This window comes from Delphinapterus leucas, chromosome 20 (genome assembly GCF_059928025.1).
Source record: "Delphinapterus leucas isolate spDelLeu-1000000601 "Yukka" chromosome 20, BTC_Dleu_Yukka2, whole genome shotgun sequence".
Classification (NCBI taxonomy): domain Eukaryota; kingdom Metazoa; phylum Chordata; class Mammalia; order Artiodactyla; family Monodontidae; genus Delphinapterus; species Delphinapterus leucas.
In genome coordinates, this window is record NC_143148.1 from 12267715 (window position 1) to 12284275 (window position 16561).

At 52.5% G+C, this 16561-nt stretch overlaps 1 protein-coding gene across 2 annotated transcripts in view; it reads right to left on the minus strand.

Annotated features, from left to right (window-relative positions):
• AXL (AXL receptor tyrosine kinase) overlaps positions 1-10211 on the minus strand; it is a 30974-nt gene extending 20763 nt beyond the window's left edge. For both annotated transcript variants that reach the window (XM_089902798.1, XM_022585596.3), the window contains exons 1-6: positions 9923-10211; positions 8600-8822; positions 8171-8271; positions 7423-7599; positions 2232-2312; positions 1985-2100 (exon numbers count right to left, since the gene is read on the minus strand). In XM_089902798.1, the coding sequence (XP_089758924.1) occupies positions 1985-2100; positions 2232-2312; positions 7423-7599; positions 8171-8271; positions 8600-8822; positions 9923-9986 (762 nt within the window). In that variant the 5' untranslated portion in view covers positions 9987-10211. The remainder of the gene's footprint in view (positions 1-1984; positions 2101-2231; positions 2313-7422; positions 7600-8170; positions 8272-8599; positions 8823-9922) is intronic.
• Positions 10212-16561: the final 6350 nt, after the last annotated feature.

The following is a 16561-nucleotide window of genomic DNA, read 5'->3' on the forward strand; positions in this document are numbered from 1 at the left end:
TGCGAGGTTTAATGAAATGATGCACGTGAACTGGCTTGCCATCCTGTCAACAGCTAACATTTTTTGAGTGCCAGCTGTGTCCCAAGCACCTTGCCAAGCACATTCCTGGATGAGCAAATTGCCTTCTTACCACCACCCTATGGGGTCAATTTCTTTTTTCATTCCCATTTTACAGATGAGGAAACAGAGGCCCAGATTCAGCAGCTTGCCCAAAGTCACACAGTCCCCATGTGGGGAGACAACAGCATTGCAAGGCCTGGGGAGGAGATGAGCAGAAGGTGGGTAGCAGGATGGGGGGAGTAGGTCTCCATGCCTGATCTCTGACCCACAGTGACTGACCAGAAGGCGAACCTCTTCTGGGACAAAGGGGACGTGGGTGCAGACAGTCAGGCTCCCCCTGCCAACTCCACTTCCCTTTTCCCCGGGACGGCTGTGACCTCCCACTTGAACCCTTAGCCCATGCACAGCAGGAAGTGAGACCTGGAGAGGGAAGAGGGCACACTTCTGCTTTCTTGGGGACACTGGATGGATGTGGGTTGTGGGTACAGTTGGTGCTTGACCTGGCATTTGAGGTCTTCCCAAATCAGCCTGGCCTCTGGGATTGAAATGGTTTTATCCTTTTTAGCCATTGGGGAAGGAAGGTCACTTCCCCTCTCTGGGCCTCAGTTTCTTATCTTGAAAATGGGAAGATGAACAGCCACTACTTTCTGGGGTTAAAATGTCAATTCAATGTGAGGTTGTCTCCAGGGCCAGAGTCTTTCTTATAAGAAAGGCAGCTCCCGTTCAATCAAGCACTGGCTCTAAATGGTCTTTAGGAGGTCAGGAGTGCCCTTTGGGTTTGGCGAGACAAGGGTTCAAATTCCACATCTGCCACTTCCTGTCTGTGACTTTGGGCAAGTTGCTTAACTACCCTGAGCCTTAGTTACTTCATCTGGAAAATGGGTGTATCCATAGACCCTACTTCACAAACACTTGAGAGGCTGTGTGAAAAGCTGTAACGCAAGGCGCAGCACATACGTGACATTCAATAAAAGTTGGTCATTTTCCATTATTGTCATCTCCCATCACAGACACTGTCCCATCCTCACTTAAACTCTCAAGTCTCAGAGAACTTCAGGCCAGAACTGGATCTCATATTCAGAGATGTGTGTTGCTTTGTTTTTCTTATTCTAGAGCAGGAACAACTTCAGTGCCGAAGGCTGGGTCTAGCTCATCTCAATTGTTAGGTATTCTTCCAGCAAACATTCCCTAGTCGACGTCTGGCCTTGCGCTGGGCAATGAATAATAGGGACCCAGTGGTGGCTAAACCAGGCCAGCCCTGCCCTCCCAGAGCTCACAGTCCAGGGAGAGACAGACTCACCCCCAGACAGTGACAACCCAGGGTGGTCAGGGCTGGGACAGGAGAAGTACAGGGCTGTGGGTACCCAGTGATGATGGGCCCTGCTGTCTCAGGGCTCCCATTCCAGCTAGAGTCAATATCACTAACACTAAAAAAATGAAAACAGCCAATAGTGTTTTTTTTGGCAGTGCCACATGGCTTGCGGGATCTTAGTTCTCCAACCAGGGGCTGAACCCATGCCCTCGGCAGTGAAAGCACAGAGTCCTAACCACTGGACCACCAGGGAATTCCCAAAAGCAGCCAGTAGTTTATTACACATTTCCAAAGGTCCAGATACTGTTTTGTTAATTGCATTCACTCATTGAATCCCCACAGCCAGCCTATCAGGTAGGTACCACCATTATGCCCATTTTATAGATGAGAGAACTGAGACCCAGGGAGGTTGTGTCACCTGCCCAAGCTCGTGCGGCCAGCAGCTGGTGGAGTCAGGATTTGAACCCAGGACATCTGGCTTAACCCAAGCCTCTACTGCTTCTCAACACATGAATGGGTGGGAAGGGCTGGTTTCCCAGGGAGAGGATGAGGGCCTGTGGCTGTGGATGGAAGGAGGGCTGAGACGGAGGTGAGGAAAGCCTGAGGTCTCACCTGCAGGGTGCAGTGGGTGAGGGGATAAATGCCGCTCAGGCCTGGGGTCCAAGCCACCTCCAGCTCCGTCGGCTGGCTGGAAATCAAGTGGAGGTCGCGGGGCCGCTGGGGGAGCACTGTGGACAGAAGAGGGGAGGAGCTGACCCCTTGCCCAAAGCTCCCCACCCTGCCCTCAACTCCAGCTCTGACCTTTGACCCCAACGCCCCACCCTCTGACACCCAGCTCTCCAGCTCCCTTTCCTGTCACCTGTGATGGTGGCTGTGCGGGATGTGGTGACCCCCTTGGTGTTATGGGCTTCACAGGAGAAAGAAGCAGTCTTGTTCAGGCCTGGGGAGTCATATGAGGGAGGGGTCCAGTCAGAAAGGGGAAGGAGGGGCTCCCGGGCCACGCTGAGCATCCCTTCCACCACGCCCTACCTGACAGGGTCAGTCTGGCACCCAGGGGCACCTGCTTGAAGGGAGATTGTGGGAAAGGGAGATAATACATTGGGAACACAGGTCTCCATCCCCAGACACAACGCCAGCTAACACCCCACCCCACAGACACCCACACAGATAGAGACACATGCACACGTACACACACAGACATATACACTCAGAACCACATACATAGACGCACACAGGCACACACACTCATACACACGCTTATGCACAGAGATACACATACATACACAGATATACAGACGCACAGAAACACTCATACTCACACATAGACACACCAGACACATGCACCAGCACACACAGTTATACACACAGACACACACAGAAACACACACTCACATACAGAAATGCACATACTCGGGGACTTCCCTGGTGGCGCAGTGGTTAAGAATCCGCCTGCCAATGCAGGGGACACGGGTTCCATCCCTGGTCCGGGAAGATCCCACATGCCGCAGAGCAACTAAGCTCGGGCGCCACATTTACTGAGCCTGTGCTCTAGAGCCCGCGAGCCACAACTACTAAAGCCTGCACGCCATAACTACTGAAGCCTGCGCGCCTAGAGGCTGTGCTCCGCAACAAGTGAAGCCACCGCAGTGAGAAGCCCGCTCACCGCTTCGAAGAGTAGCCCCCACTCGCTGCAACTAGAGAAAGCCTGCGCACAACAATGAAGACCCAACGCAGCCAAAAATAAACAAACAATAAATTAATTAAAAAAAAACAAGGTAATCAAAAAAAAAAGAAACGCACATACTCATACCTAGACACACACAAACACACAGACGTACACACACTCACATATACACACAAGAATAGACACAATCACACTGAGCCACACAGACACCTGTCTCGAGGCGTACACATCTAATAGATACACACTTAAGAAACAGGCCCTCATGGGGGTGTGGAAATGTAGAGGTGTTTGCTCATCGACAAGCTTAGCTGCTACCAATCCCTCTACCCCGCACTCACTCACTCTAGCTCCACTGGCCTCCTGATGTTTCTAGAAGGTACTATGCATGCTCCCACCTCGGGAAATCTGCACTTCCGTTCCCTCTGCTTGGAAAAGCATTCCCACAGACATCCACGTGGCTCCCTCCTGCCCACCTTCACATTTGTTACTCAGATTCCACCTTCCAGTCGCTTCTGTCCCCAACCACCTTGTTGAAAATTGGAACCTCCCCTCCACAACTAGCCTCTTCCCTGCTTTACTTTCTCTTTGATTCTTCTCATCACAGCATCCTTTACACAGTCCTACATATCCTGTTCACTGTGTGTTGACCCCACTAGCACGTCAGCCCAGGACGGTAGGGGTTTCTGTCTGTTTTGCCCCCTGCTGTATCCCCCCAGGGGCCTAAGATGGCCTGGCACACAGTAGGTTCTCCATAAATGTTTGTTGAATGAGTGGATGAATTTATGTACTTATGAGCACTTCCGGGTGTGTACGTAGCAACGTGAGCATGTGTAATTCTGTGGGTGAGTTCGTGTGTTTTTGAGTGTCTGGGGGTGGATTGCCTCCCCTTTCTCAGTGTGGTGGTGGTGGGAATATACACACACATGCACGCACACAGAGGCACGTACAAGTACACAGACAAACACAAGAGATGCAGACACACAAACACAGAGAGATACACAGCACACAGAGCTATACAACATACACAGATTCACACACACGGCAACAGAGACACGCGCACCCATAATGTCTGGGTGATAGGATGTAAGGAGGACCAAGTCTTCAGTCTATGTGTGACTGCAGATCTGTATCTGCCTGTGTTTCTCTGCGTGTCTGTGGATGCTATACGCGTGCGTCTCCTGCGTTTGTTCCGCGCTGTGCTGTGTTCCCACCACCACCAGCTGCCCGCACACACCAAGTTTCCTTTTCTCAGTTAGCAGAGGGAGTAGAAGGAGGGAAAGGCGGCGAGGCCGGAAGGGGGGTGGGCAGGGAAGTTCCCCAGCTCCGCTGCCCAGGCCGCAGTTCCCAGCCAAGGTCAGGTGCCCGGCCCGCAGCCCCCGCTGCCCTCGGGAGGACAGGACAGCCCCGGGTGAGCTGCCCGAGAGGGCGGGGAACCTGGGTCCCGTCCAGCCACCTGGCACGTGGGGGTCCGCCAGGGTCACCGCGCGGGAGCCCGCGCTGCCCGCCGCCGTTGGAGCCCTGGGGCGGGAGGGGGGTCTGGAGCCCGGTCCAGTTCCGACCGCAGCATTCCTGCCCCCGCGTGAGTCACCGGGGCGCCCCCCCCAACCCCCGGCACTTCCGGCCGGACTGGGATCCCCCTTCCCGGGGCCCCAGCGGCCCGCACCTTGAGGGAGGGGGAGACAGGGGCGAAAGGGCCTAGGACCCCCTCCCCTCCGGCGGGCTCTCCCTCTACGACCAGCTCCAGATGTGCTTTCCAGATGTACCGTCCCTCTCCCCTTCGGCGCCCGGCGCCACCCTCCCCCACCCCAGAGCGCAGTTTGCTTTTTCCGAGGGAATTGGAGGGATGGAAGGAGAGAGGGGGCACGCCCTGAGTCAGATCCAGGGACAGACACACACAAACGGACGAAATTCCTTGATGCAGTACACACCACGAATTCCTACACACACAGTGAATCGCACTTAACATACAGGGGCCTACAGGGCACGCTACGGGCCCTAAAACAGAAAACTGGTTAACTATACAGGAGGATGCTGTTGCAGACACGCGGTGACACAAAAACATTCTCTATTACTGACACGTATACACAAGGGGCTGACACTGACGCACATACACAAAGAGAGACACACACATACACGAACACAAACACGCAATCGAACGAGCACACACTGACTACAAACACCTAGCAACACAATACACACCTAGGCTGAAGCTGACAGACGCACAAACCTCCCCGCAGTTCGAGATACACCCACCAAGCAACAAGCGTACGTTGAGGTTGAAGTGGACAAACGGATACACAACAGGACACAAATCAGGTTGATGTTAACTGGCTCACACAGAAACACAGCCAAGCCTTCAAAACACAGCTGGACACACTCAGGTTGCTTCAGACACATTCCTCAAGATGCAGGCTGATACGGAAGCACACACTTGCATCGACACACAGGGTTGCTGCAGACACACGAACGTGGAGATGCTGCCTTGTGCATATAGGTGGCACAGACACATATATACACACTGGCTGGTGAGTACCTCAAGTTCATCCACCAAGAGGCAGTCAGGGCTGGGACCGACATACCAGGAGAGCAGACAGAAGCAGAAGGGTGTTGTTACTACCTGCTGTGAATCACACACACACACACACACATGTCTATAGGGGTCCATGGGACAGAGTCACATACCAACATGCTCACCCTGTGACATATACACAGATATCACAGAGCCATCCATACACAGCCACAGGCAGTGGAACCACACCAAGAAACACACCAAGTTGTCCAATGACACATCCTGAGTCCACAAAGGAACAGAAGCTCCCACTAAGACACACTGACACCTAGAGGCACACGCCTGTAAGCTGGCATTGTCTCTATGCAGGGAGGTATGGAAAATAGCCACAAGGCGCACTGCCATCCATCACTCTGCCATCTCTCCTCACACACACATATGCACTCCACCCTCTCACAGAGAGTCACAGCTGTGAACACACAAACACAAAGAAGGACAGATAGCAGGCCGACACTGGAGTACTTAGTCACACACACACACACACATACACACACACACACACACACACACTGACAGCCCCTGAGAAACTTACAGAAACATGCCATAAAGACCCAAACACAGTGGGACAGACACCTAAGGCGACAGAAACATACCTAGTCTCACACGCACGCACACACACACACACACACACTCTGAGACATACACAGAAGCCAGCCCTCACTAAGGTACACCCTCGTACAAACAGGTAGATGCACTGAGACACAGATCGAGAGGGACAGGGACACACCCAGACCTCCCGCCCCGCCCCACACACAGAGACACACACAGAGATCCCCACCTGGCAGCTCCCTCACACGCTGATACACACACAGATCCTCTCACACCTGCGTCCCCCATTTCTCCCTCTTCCTGGGATGGGGTGGGGGAACCATCCCCCTCTCCCTCCCCTTTGCCCGGGTCCTGCCAGGCTGACTCAGGCCCCAGAGCTGTGGGCCTGAGTCACCCCTCTGGAGGCCGGCATGCTCACCCCTGCTTCCTCGTACACTCAGGGCCCCCGGAATGCTGGGAATGTGGGCACCTCCTTCCACCCTAAGAGACTCTCCGTCAGGAGTCCCCTCCCCATGCCAGCAGATGGAAGCAGCAGGTTGGGGATGCTGGAAGCCGATGCCCTCCAAGGTCCAGCCGCCTCCCTCTGACTGACTCAGCCTCCCCCATCTGTGTTCCTCTGCCTCTCCTTCCTCAGTGAGGGGAACTCCCTGTGCTCAGGGTCCCCCAACTCTGGCTGACCGCTGTGTGACCCCAAACTAGGTCCTGCCCCATCTGTGAGGTGTGGAAGGGGATGGTCACCCTGAGGCTGGGAGGGTTTCTCCTGTCACTCAGACCTGTCGTGTCTCTCTCCATCTTGGGTTACTTCTGTAAGGAGCTAGGGGAGAGGAAGGCCCAGTTGATTCCAGTGCCCTGCTTAGGGTCAAGGGCTGACACAAGGGGCATCAGACCCCCACACACTTGGCCATGGAGCAGCTCAGAGGAAACCCAGGACAAAGAATTCTCTGCAGAGAGGCTGGCATGAATGGAGGGGGAAAGAGCAGAGAGACGGAGAGACACACAGAGCAACAGAGAGAGATGGAGAACAGAGACAGAAAGAAAACATACAGAGGGAAACGAGATAGATGGGGACAGAAGTGCAGAGACAGAGATACTCAGAGACAAAGAGAAAAAACTAGAGGGAGACTCAGAGACAGAGACAGATAGAGAAGGACAGCGGGACGAGCAGACCCTCACACAGAGGCATGAAGGGCTCCCCACTTCCATCCTGTCTGGCCCTCTACACTGAGCTGACCACATCCCTGGACTCACCTGGAACACGGAGTGTGTGCTGGGCACTGTGGTCCACGGTTGCAGCTAGGGAGACAGCATCCTGGAGCCAGAGTAGGTCCACGGGCTCTGGGGGTCCCTGGGCCCGGCAGCTCAGGTTGAAGGGAGTGTTGGCAGCCACAGTCCTGTCCTCAGGCTCCTCCAGGAAGTAAGGCAGACCTGGGCGGGGGGCAGTGGTGAAGGCTGGGGTCCCTCTGAGCCCCCTAGGTGTCTGACTCACCACTAGGATGTTGTAGGGTGCAGGGTCTTTGACCCCTATGTCTGACCCCTCAGGACACCTCTACACCCAGGAAACATGATCCCAATATCCGACTCTCCCCACCAATGTCTGAGCTCCAGGACATCTGAGCCTCTCATGTCTCTTTTCCAGAATGTCTTACTCCTTCCTGCTCTTCATGCCACTTTATCTATGAGGAAAGTGAGGCCCCTGGGGGGTGAGGGAGAGGGTTAAGTTGTGCCTCAGACCCTTGATCTGACCCCCGAATGTCCTGCCCCAACCATGTGTGACCTCAGGACACCTGACAGACCCAAAGATATCTCCCCCCCGCCCAAAACATATTATCTTGTGCAGGCCTGCCCCCAATAATTTATAGACCCCTCCAGCTGCCTGACCCTCCAAGATCTCTGACATTCTTAGGTTGTACGTCCCCAATGCACGCCATGAATCCTCCAGCACCCTCTGACCCCTCAGGATTCTTGGTCTCCCACGACCTCTGAGCCCAGGGCTCACCCTCCAGCCCGACGTAGCCAGGCTGGGACACGAAGGTCTTTCTGCCCAGGACCACGGCACACTGGTACCATCCAGCGTCTGAGAGCTGCAGGGACGAGATTCTGACAGGGCAAGAGGAGGGACAGAGAGGTTCAGGGTCAAAGCTGCACCCGGGGAGGGGGTCCTCAGAACTGAAAGAGGAGAGTCTGGGCTGGAAACTCGTAAGACCGAATAAGTGGGTACTATTATTAACTCATTTTACAGAAGAGGAAAGTGAAAGCCAGGGTTAGTTATGTCACATGCTCAAAGCCATGCAGCCAGCAAGTGGCCACACTGGGGTCCAACCCAGGTGGGCTCCTGCGAGTGACTCTGCAGTCACCATGTGATGGAGGTGGGGACACAGGGGTCAGGAGGGATGCGGGTCGTGTCTGGTTAGGGGAGGCCGGGCACCTGAGTTGGCTGACCACTTTCCAGTCATCCTGCCCGTCTTCGCCCAGGGGCACCTGGGTCTGGGTGCTGTCTGCCAGCTCTAGGACCTGTCCATCCCGAAGCCAGGTCACCTCGGGGGGCTCCCCCTGAACCTGGAGCTCACACCGAAGGGCCCCCATGAGTCCTCGGGCACCAGTGATGTTCCCTGGACTCCCCACGAAGGGGTGCCCCTCAGCCTGTGGGCCTGCAGGGAGATGGGGAAGAATTCACTCAGGAAACCCTGCTCCCCTCCGACTCCTTGGTTCCACCCGTGCCGGCCTGCCTACTGCCAGGACCCCGCCAGGCCCTTAGGCCCACATAGTTGCAGAGTGACCTCAGTAGGGGGTGTGGAGGGTAGAGGCTTTGAGGGGAAGATGGGAGCCTTCCCAGGGGACTGGGGTCCGGCCTCCAGCCTCCGTCCGTTGGGAGTAGGCCCGGGGTCTGGCAGCCTCCCACGCCCCGGCAGGCCTGCCCTCCCTTAGTGTCTCTAGAGACTTGACAGATTAGGCTGGTGGATGGTGGGGAAGAAAAGGGAATGGGAGGGAGAGGAGAGAGAGAGAAACAGGGAAGGAGAGTCAGAGAGAGGAACCAGAGAAAGTCAGGCAGACAGAGAGGGACAGAAACCCGGAGCGACAGAGGATAAGAGATGGAGAGAGACACCCCAGAGGGGAAAAAGTGGTAGGAGAGACACACAGAGGGAAATGGACAGAAAGAGACAAAAACAGACTGACAGAGACAATGATAGAGACACTTAGGGCATAGGGAGAGATAAAGACAGAGACTGGAGAGAGAGAGAGAAATGGAGACCCACAGAGATGGTAGGATTGGAGGCAGAGTCCCTGGCCCCAGAGGTGGAACGCGCAGACAAACAGCCATGGGGTAAGGAGAAGTGGGGGTGACAGTGACGAGGGACTTCCCCTAGGGCTCTGGAACCTCCTCATCCCGCTGCCTGACTTAGGGGTCCTTTCTGGAAGATTCCTTTCCGGGCAGCCCCCAGCTCAGCCCCTCTCCCCAAGGCCCCCAACTCAAGTCCAGCCCCTACCCTTGCCCTCAGCTTCTCCTGTCTGTCTGTCTGTGTCCATCTCTTCCCATCTCTGACCCTCTTAGTTTCTGTTTCTTGCCCTTCTGCTCTCTCAAGAGTCCCTTTTTCCTTCCCTCTCTCGGTTTGTCTCTGTGTATACCCTCCCCCTCTGTTGTCCCAAGAAAACTCCCTGAGCCAGACCAGGACTCCCGACTCACCCCCCTCAAACACCTGCCATCCATCCCTCTCCTTTCCCTCCTCCCCCAGCGCCCCCCATCACTCACCCTTGGGAGCCACGCACCCCCAGCAGCACAGCGCCCAGCACCAGGCCAGCAGGACCCTGCCCATCCTCGGGGCACCACGCAATCAATGCCAAACTTTCCTCAGAAGTTGCTGGGCACCCCGTGGGGGAGGGGGCAGGGCCGGGTTGTGCCCGGCCCTCCCCCCAGCTCCGGGCTCCCCGGATTTGGCACTGCCCGCCTGGCACAGCGGAGCGGGGGGCGCCCTCACCCGGCTCTGCTCAGCGGCGCCTTCCCAGCTCCCCTGCCTCCTTCTCTCCCTCCCAGATTTCGGGCAACGCTTTCCCCGCCCCTGCCCCCCCCCCCCCCCCCCCGCCGCCTCCGCCCACCGGCCGGAGCCCAAGGGGCCACCTGGACTTCAAGGGGTTAACGCAGAGAGAAGAGGACCAGCTCTGTCTTAAAGGGGCCCTGGAGGGAGGCTGAGGAGGGGGAAGGGGGCCCCAGGTGGCTATGCCCCTAATCGTGGGCCAGCGAGGCAGGGAAGCTGTGCGTCTCCCTATCCCGGCTCTGGGCGCTGTCCCTCTGGGCTCTCTCAATGTCTGGTAAACATTCCTCCAGAACTCCTCTCCCCTCTGCGACGCCCCCCTCCCCTGCCTCCACCCCCAGCCCAGCCCAGCCAGGCACTCCCCCTCTCACTCACAGCTCCTCAGACAAGGACACACACACACACACACACACTCACACACACACTCACAGATGTCATCCACACACAGAGGCTGGGACAGGAGGAGACACGCAGGGGCACGCCACCGGCTCACACTCAGACAAGCCAGGTCAGGAGCTCCTCCATTCGTGGAGAAACCTCAAAAACCAGAAACGGGAGGACACTGCTGCGTGGGCATCCCTGGGGGAAGACTTGGGGAGACGTGGATCCTCATACAAAAGAGATCCACATGGGCACGGAAACAGGACATCAGTGGATGGGCACTCACGGGGGTGCCCAAAGACCTGGGTGGGAATCCCGCCTCTACCACTAACCCTGTGACCTTACAAGTGACTGGCCTCCCTGAGCCTCGCTTTGTCCATCTGTAAGGTGGGAACAGCAATAGAACCCACTTAGCAGGCTACGGGGAAGCTGTCCTGGGACAGTGCATGTGCAGTTTTTTGCACGTGGTGACGACAGCTGACAAGGTGCCCTTGATTTTTTGCATCTCATCTGTATGTCTCTCTGTGCACTTGCATGGCTGTCTCCCTCTGGTGGATTGTGTATCCTGATCCTTGTAGATCCAAGGCCTGTGTGCTGGTTCTCCTGCTTGTCCGTTTACTTCTCACCATGTGTTTTGCACGTGGTGGAGGTGGGGGGGGGGTCTCTGCAAGCCTGAGTGTCTGTGTAGGAGGGGGCTGGCCACCCATCTCTCTGCTCTTGGCTGTTCTGTTTGTTTATTGGCATCCCTACAGCTCCTTATAAACTCCTCTCCTTTCAGCCTCCCGATGTCTCTTCCACCTGCCTCTTCTCACTCCGAGGAGTCCAGCCCCATCCTTTCCCACAAGGACCCTGCCTTGGCCTCCTCCCTGGCCTCCCCCCAGGCCTCCTTGCCTCCACTCTTACTCCCTCCAGCCCATCTCCCATTCATAAGCAGAGGGATGTTTCTGAAACTCAAATCTGACCCTGTCCCCTCCCTGCTTAACCTTGGCTCCCCACTGCCCTCTGGGCGAGCTCCCGGCTCCACCACCTGGCACTCAGGGCTCTTCTCCATCACCTTTCCTGAGCTGTGTCATTTGTGTCCCATTTCAGTGACAGCCTCAGCATCTATTCTGCCACCCAAGCCCGACCCTCAGGGTCCTCTTGGACAGCCCCCACCCTCAATAAGTTTCCAAGTGCCAAGGAGGATTCGATTTAGCTCCACAAACCTTTCTCCTGCCTGGCCTTGCTGTCCTCCCCATGGTCTCACCCTGGTCCATCCCCATCTTCTCCCACCTGGACCCCTGCTCTGGCCTCCTCCTTGGTCTCCTGGCCTCCACTCTCTCTCCCTCTAACCTGTCAACAGCAAGAAGAATGTCTCTCAATCCCAAATCAAACCCTTTTCCACCTTTGCCCCAAACCTTCCAAGATAAACCCCCAAACTGCTTGCCTTGACCCCTCATGTCCACCTGGCTCCTTTCTCTTGTTCACAAGCTTTAGGGCCTCCTCCTGCAGCTCTATGCCCCCAACTCCTACACACCCTCAGCCCCATCTCAATTGTCCCTTCTCCTTGGCATCACTGCCTGGGCCTTCCCAGTCAACTCTAGGTCCCCGTGTTGTTCACTCCTAACACTTTGTCCTTTGCTTTGGCTTGGGTTGTCACAATATATTTATTGGTGTGACCGTGTGTCTCATGGTCTGTGGGCTCTGGGAGTATAGGCACTGGGTATCTTTGGTACCACTGTGTCCGCACCACCATGTAAAAGACCTTTCATAAAGGGGTCAATTAATTATTGTGGCATTTTGGGGGGACGCAAATATGTGCAAAGGTCTGCCCACTTGTCTGAATACGCTGGGTGGCCCTACACACCTAGGACACGGTGGACCCAGCTGTGTGCGTGGCCAACTTGAATCTGTGTTCGTTCTTTCAAGAACTATTTGCTGAGTATCAAATATGTGTTTGCAATTGGCTTTCAAATGCATTTTATTTATTTATTTTTTTATACATAGTATTTTAATTTTATTTTTTATTTTATTACGGTCCCGCTGTGCGGCATGTGGGATCTTAATTCCCCCACCAGGGATGGAACCCTAGCCCTACAGTGGAAGCACAGAGTCTTTTAAATGACTGGACCCCCAGGGAAGTCCCTCAAACGCATTTTAAAAATGAGATGGGGGAATTCCCTGGCGGTCCAGTGGTTAGGACTCGGTGCTTTCATTGCTGAACCGCTGAAGGTGCTGGCTCCCATCCCTGGTCGGGGAACTAAGATCCTGAAAGTCGTGAGGCGCGGCCAAAAAAAAAAAGGTGAGATGGACAGGTGGATAGAAATGTTCCCTCTGCCAGAGGCGGGGATTCCACAGTGAGCAAGGCTGCCCTCATGGAGCTCATATTCCAAGTGGAAGAGGGAGAAAAGCCAGAGAAATATTTATCAGATTGCAACATGGGAAGTGAAGAAAAATAAAGTTGGGGAAGAGATATCAAGGGGAGCGGGGGGAGTGCCATTTTAGAGAAAGTAGTCAGGGAAGTGCTCTCTGAGGTTATGATCAAGTTCTGAAGTAAATTAGCAAGTGAGTCATATAGGAAAGGGCATTCCAGGCAGAGGGAACAGCCGGTGCAAAGGCCTGGGGGCAGGCCTGCAGGGAACTTCAAGGAGAAGACCCGTGTGGCTGGAATGGATGGGGGTCAGGGAGTAGGTGAGATCAGGGAGGGCATTGGCCTGGGGAGGAGGACTTTGGCTTTTATTCTAAATATGACAGAATGCACTAAGGGGCTATTCCCCCCACCCAGCTTTACTGAGGGATAATTGGCCAAAATGTATAAATTTAATGGGGAATTCCCGGCGGTCCAGTGGTTAGGACTTGGCCCTTTCACTGCTGAGGGCCCAGGTTCGATCCCTGGTTGGGGAACTGGGGAACTAAGATCCCACAAGCCATGCAGCGTGGCAAAATAAATAAATAGATAGATAGATAGATAAAAAAATAATAAATTTAAGGTGTACAACATGATTTACTACATGTATATATTGCAGAGGGATTACCACAATAAAGTTAATTAACCCATCCATTACCTCACGTAGTTACCATTTTTTGGTGTGTATAGTGAGAGCATTTAAGATCTACTCTCTTAGTAAATTTCAAGTATGCAATACAGTATTAGCTACAGTCACCATGCTGTACATTAGGTCCCCAGAACTTATTCATCTTGTAACTGAAAATCTGTACCCTTTGATCAACATCTCCCCATTTCTCCCCCACCCCCAGCCTCTGGCAACAACAATTCTTTTACTTAATTAAGTAATTATTAATTAATTTTTATTGCGAGACAATTGACATATAACACTATATTAGTTTCTATATTTGTATATGTTGTGAAATGATCACCACAGTAAGTCTACTTAACGTCCATCACTACGCGGTTACAATTTTTTTTCGTTATGAGACTTTTAAGATTTACTCTCTTAGCAACTTTCAAATGTATAATACAGTTTTATTAACTATAGTCACCATGCTACATGACATCTCTCTGTTTCTATGAATTCAGCTTTTTTAGATTCCACATGTAAGTGAGATCATACAGTATTTGTCTTTCTCTGTCTGACTTATTTCACTTAGCATAATGACTTCAAGGTCCATCCATGTTTGTCACAAATGGCAGGGTTTCCTTTTTTTTATGGCTGAATAATATTCTGTTATATATCTACATCACATTTTCTTTTTTTTTAATTTTTTTTTTAAAATTTTGTCTGCGTTGGGTCTTCGTTGCTGCACGTGGGCTTTCCCTAGTTGTGGCGAGCGGGGGCTACTCTTTGTTGTGGTGTGCAGTCTTCTCATTGCAGTGGCTTCTCTTGTTGGGCGGAGCATGGGCTCTAGGCACGTGGGCTTCAGTAGCTGAGACTCGTGGGCTCTAGAGCGCAGGCTCAGTAGTTGTGGCACACAGGCTTAGCTGCTCCGTGGCATGTGGGATCCTCCCAGACCAGGGCTTGAACCCATGTCACCTGCATTGGCAGGCGGATTCCTAACCACTGTACCACCAGGGAAGCCTGTCACATTTTCTTTATCCACTCATCTGCTCACACTTAGATTGCTTCTGTATCTTGGCTATCGTGAATAATGCTGCCGTGGACACAGGGGTGCAGATATCTCTTTTGGGATACTGATTTTGTTTCCTTTGGATATATACCAAGAAGTGGGACTGCTGGATCCTATGACAATTCTATTTTTAATTTTTTGAGGAACCTTCATATTGTTTTCCATAGTGGCTGCACCAATTTACATTCCCACCAACGGTGCACAAGGGTTCCCCACTGGGGGGCAGAGCAGGGGAGAGACCTGATTTGATTTGCTATTTTTTTTGCGGTACGCGGGCCTCTCACTGTTGTGGCCTCTCCCGTTGTGGAGCACAGGCTCCGGACGCGCAGGCTCAGCGGCCATGGCTCACGAGCCAGCCGCTCCGCAGCGTGTGGGATTTTCCCGGACCGGGGCACGAACCCGCGTCCCCTGCATCGGCAGGTGGACTCTCAACCACTGTGCCACCAGGGAAGCCCGGTTGTGACTCTTAAAAAGTGGATTTTAGGGAATTCCCTGGTGGTCCAGTGGTTAGGACTCTATGCTTTTCACTGCTGTGGGCCTGGGTTCAATCAGGGAACTAAGATCCTGCAAGCCATGTGGCCAAAAAAAAAAAAAAAAAAGAGTGGATTTTAAAGGAGAGTTATTTTCTTAATAAGTTAGGAGTCTTTGTTGGGCATAATGAAAGTTTTGGGTATAGATAGTGTGAAGGTTATACATTGTGAATATATTTAATGCCACTGAATCGTACACTTACAAGTGGTGAAAATGATAAATATTATGTTATGTATATTTTACACCCCCCCCCAAAAGAACAAACTGAACACCACACTGATTGTAAAGACTTTTACTTTGGGGTCCAATAATTATTGTTTAAGACATTTTGAGTTTTTGTTTTTCTTTTGCCTGCTACTGGAATCATCCTAATTCATGTCAACTTTCATATTGATGCAGTGCAAGGTCCATCCTTCCTCAAATAAATGAATTTGCTGGTATTTCTGATCCCAAGGTTCCCTGAATGTGAATTTTGAGTGCAAAGGAAAGCAAGTCATTGCCTTAATTTAAAAGGAGGAAACCTCAAACCTCATTCATTCCTTTTCATATCACACTGACATAAAAAGTAGTAATAATAAATCCAAGAACTTAGCACGTATTTTGTTCCTATTAAGTTCCAGAATTTTTCACATCTCTTCTTTTAAGTTTGGCAAGTCTTTTAGATGCTAAATCCTCCGTGAAGGTGTCATCAGCTAGAAAGTGGCAAAGTTAGGACCTGATCCCCATCGCCTCTTTCTATTTTTTATCATATCACTGTTTTGTGCTACCTCTGTAGAATTTAAGCCAAAAACTAAAGTGATAACATCATGGAAAATTTAAAAAAAAAAAGGAAACTTTAGCTAACGATCTATGCATTGCTGAAGCATTCAGAGGTCGATGTCTGCAATTTACTTTTTGGTTTGTTTTCGGCCATGCAGCGTGGCACGCGGGATCTTAGTTCCCTGATCAGAGATTGAACCTGCGCCTCCACAGTGGAAGTGTGGAGTCCTAACCACTGGACCGCCAGGGAATTCCCTGCAATTTATTCTGAAATGCCTAAAAAAATGAGCTGGCTGGGCAGGTGGAAAGAAATGTGCTAATGCAGCATGGCAACCGAAGTGGGAGAGCCTAGGCGGTAGCCCATGGGTATTCCCGTATAATCCCCTTAACTTTGCTGCATGTTTGAAAATTGTCATAATAAAATGTTGGGGGGAAAAATGTCCTTTACTATTAGAAATGTGTATTCAATTATTTTCTGAGATTTGCTTTAAAATCACTGTAAGAGAGTGATAGATGAAATAAAATTAGCCGAAAGTTGATGATTATCGAATGAGGCCCGGTCATGGGCCCACGGGTTCATTGTACTATTCTCTCTACTGGTGTGTGTTTGAAAACTTCCTTAT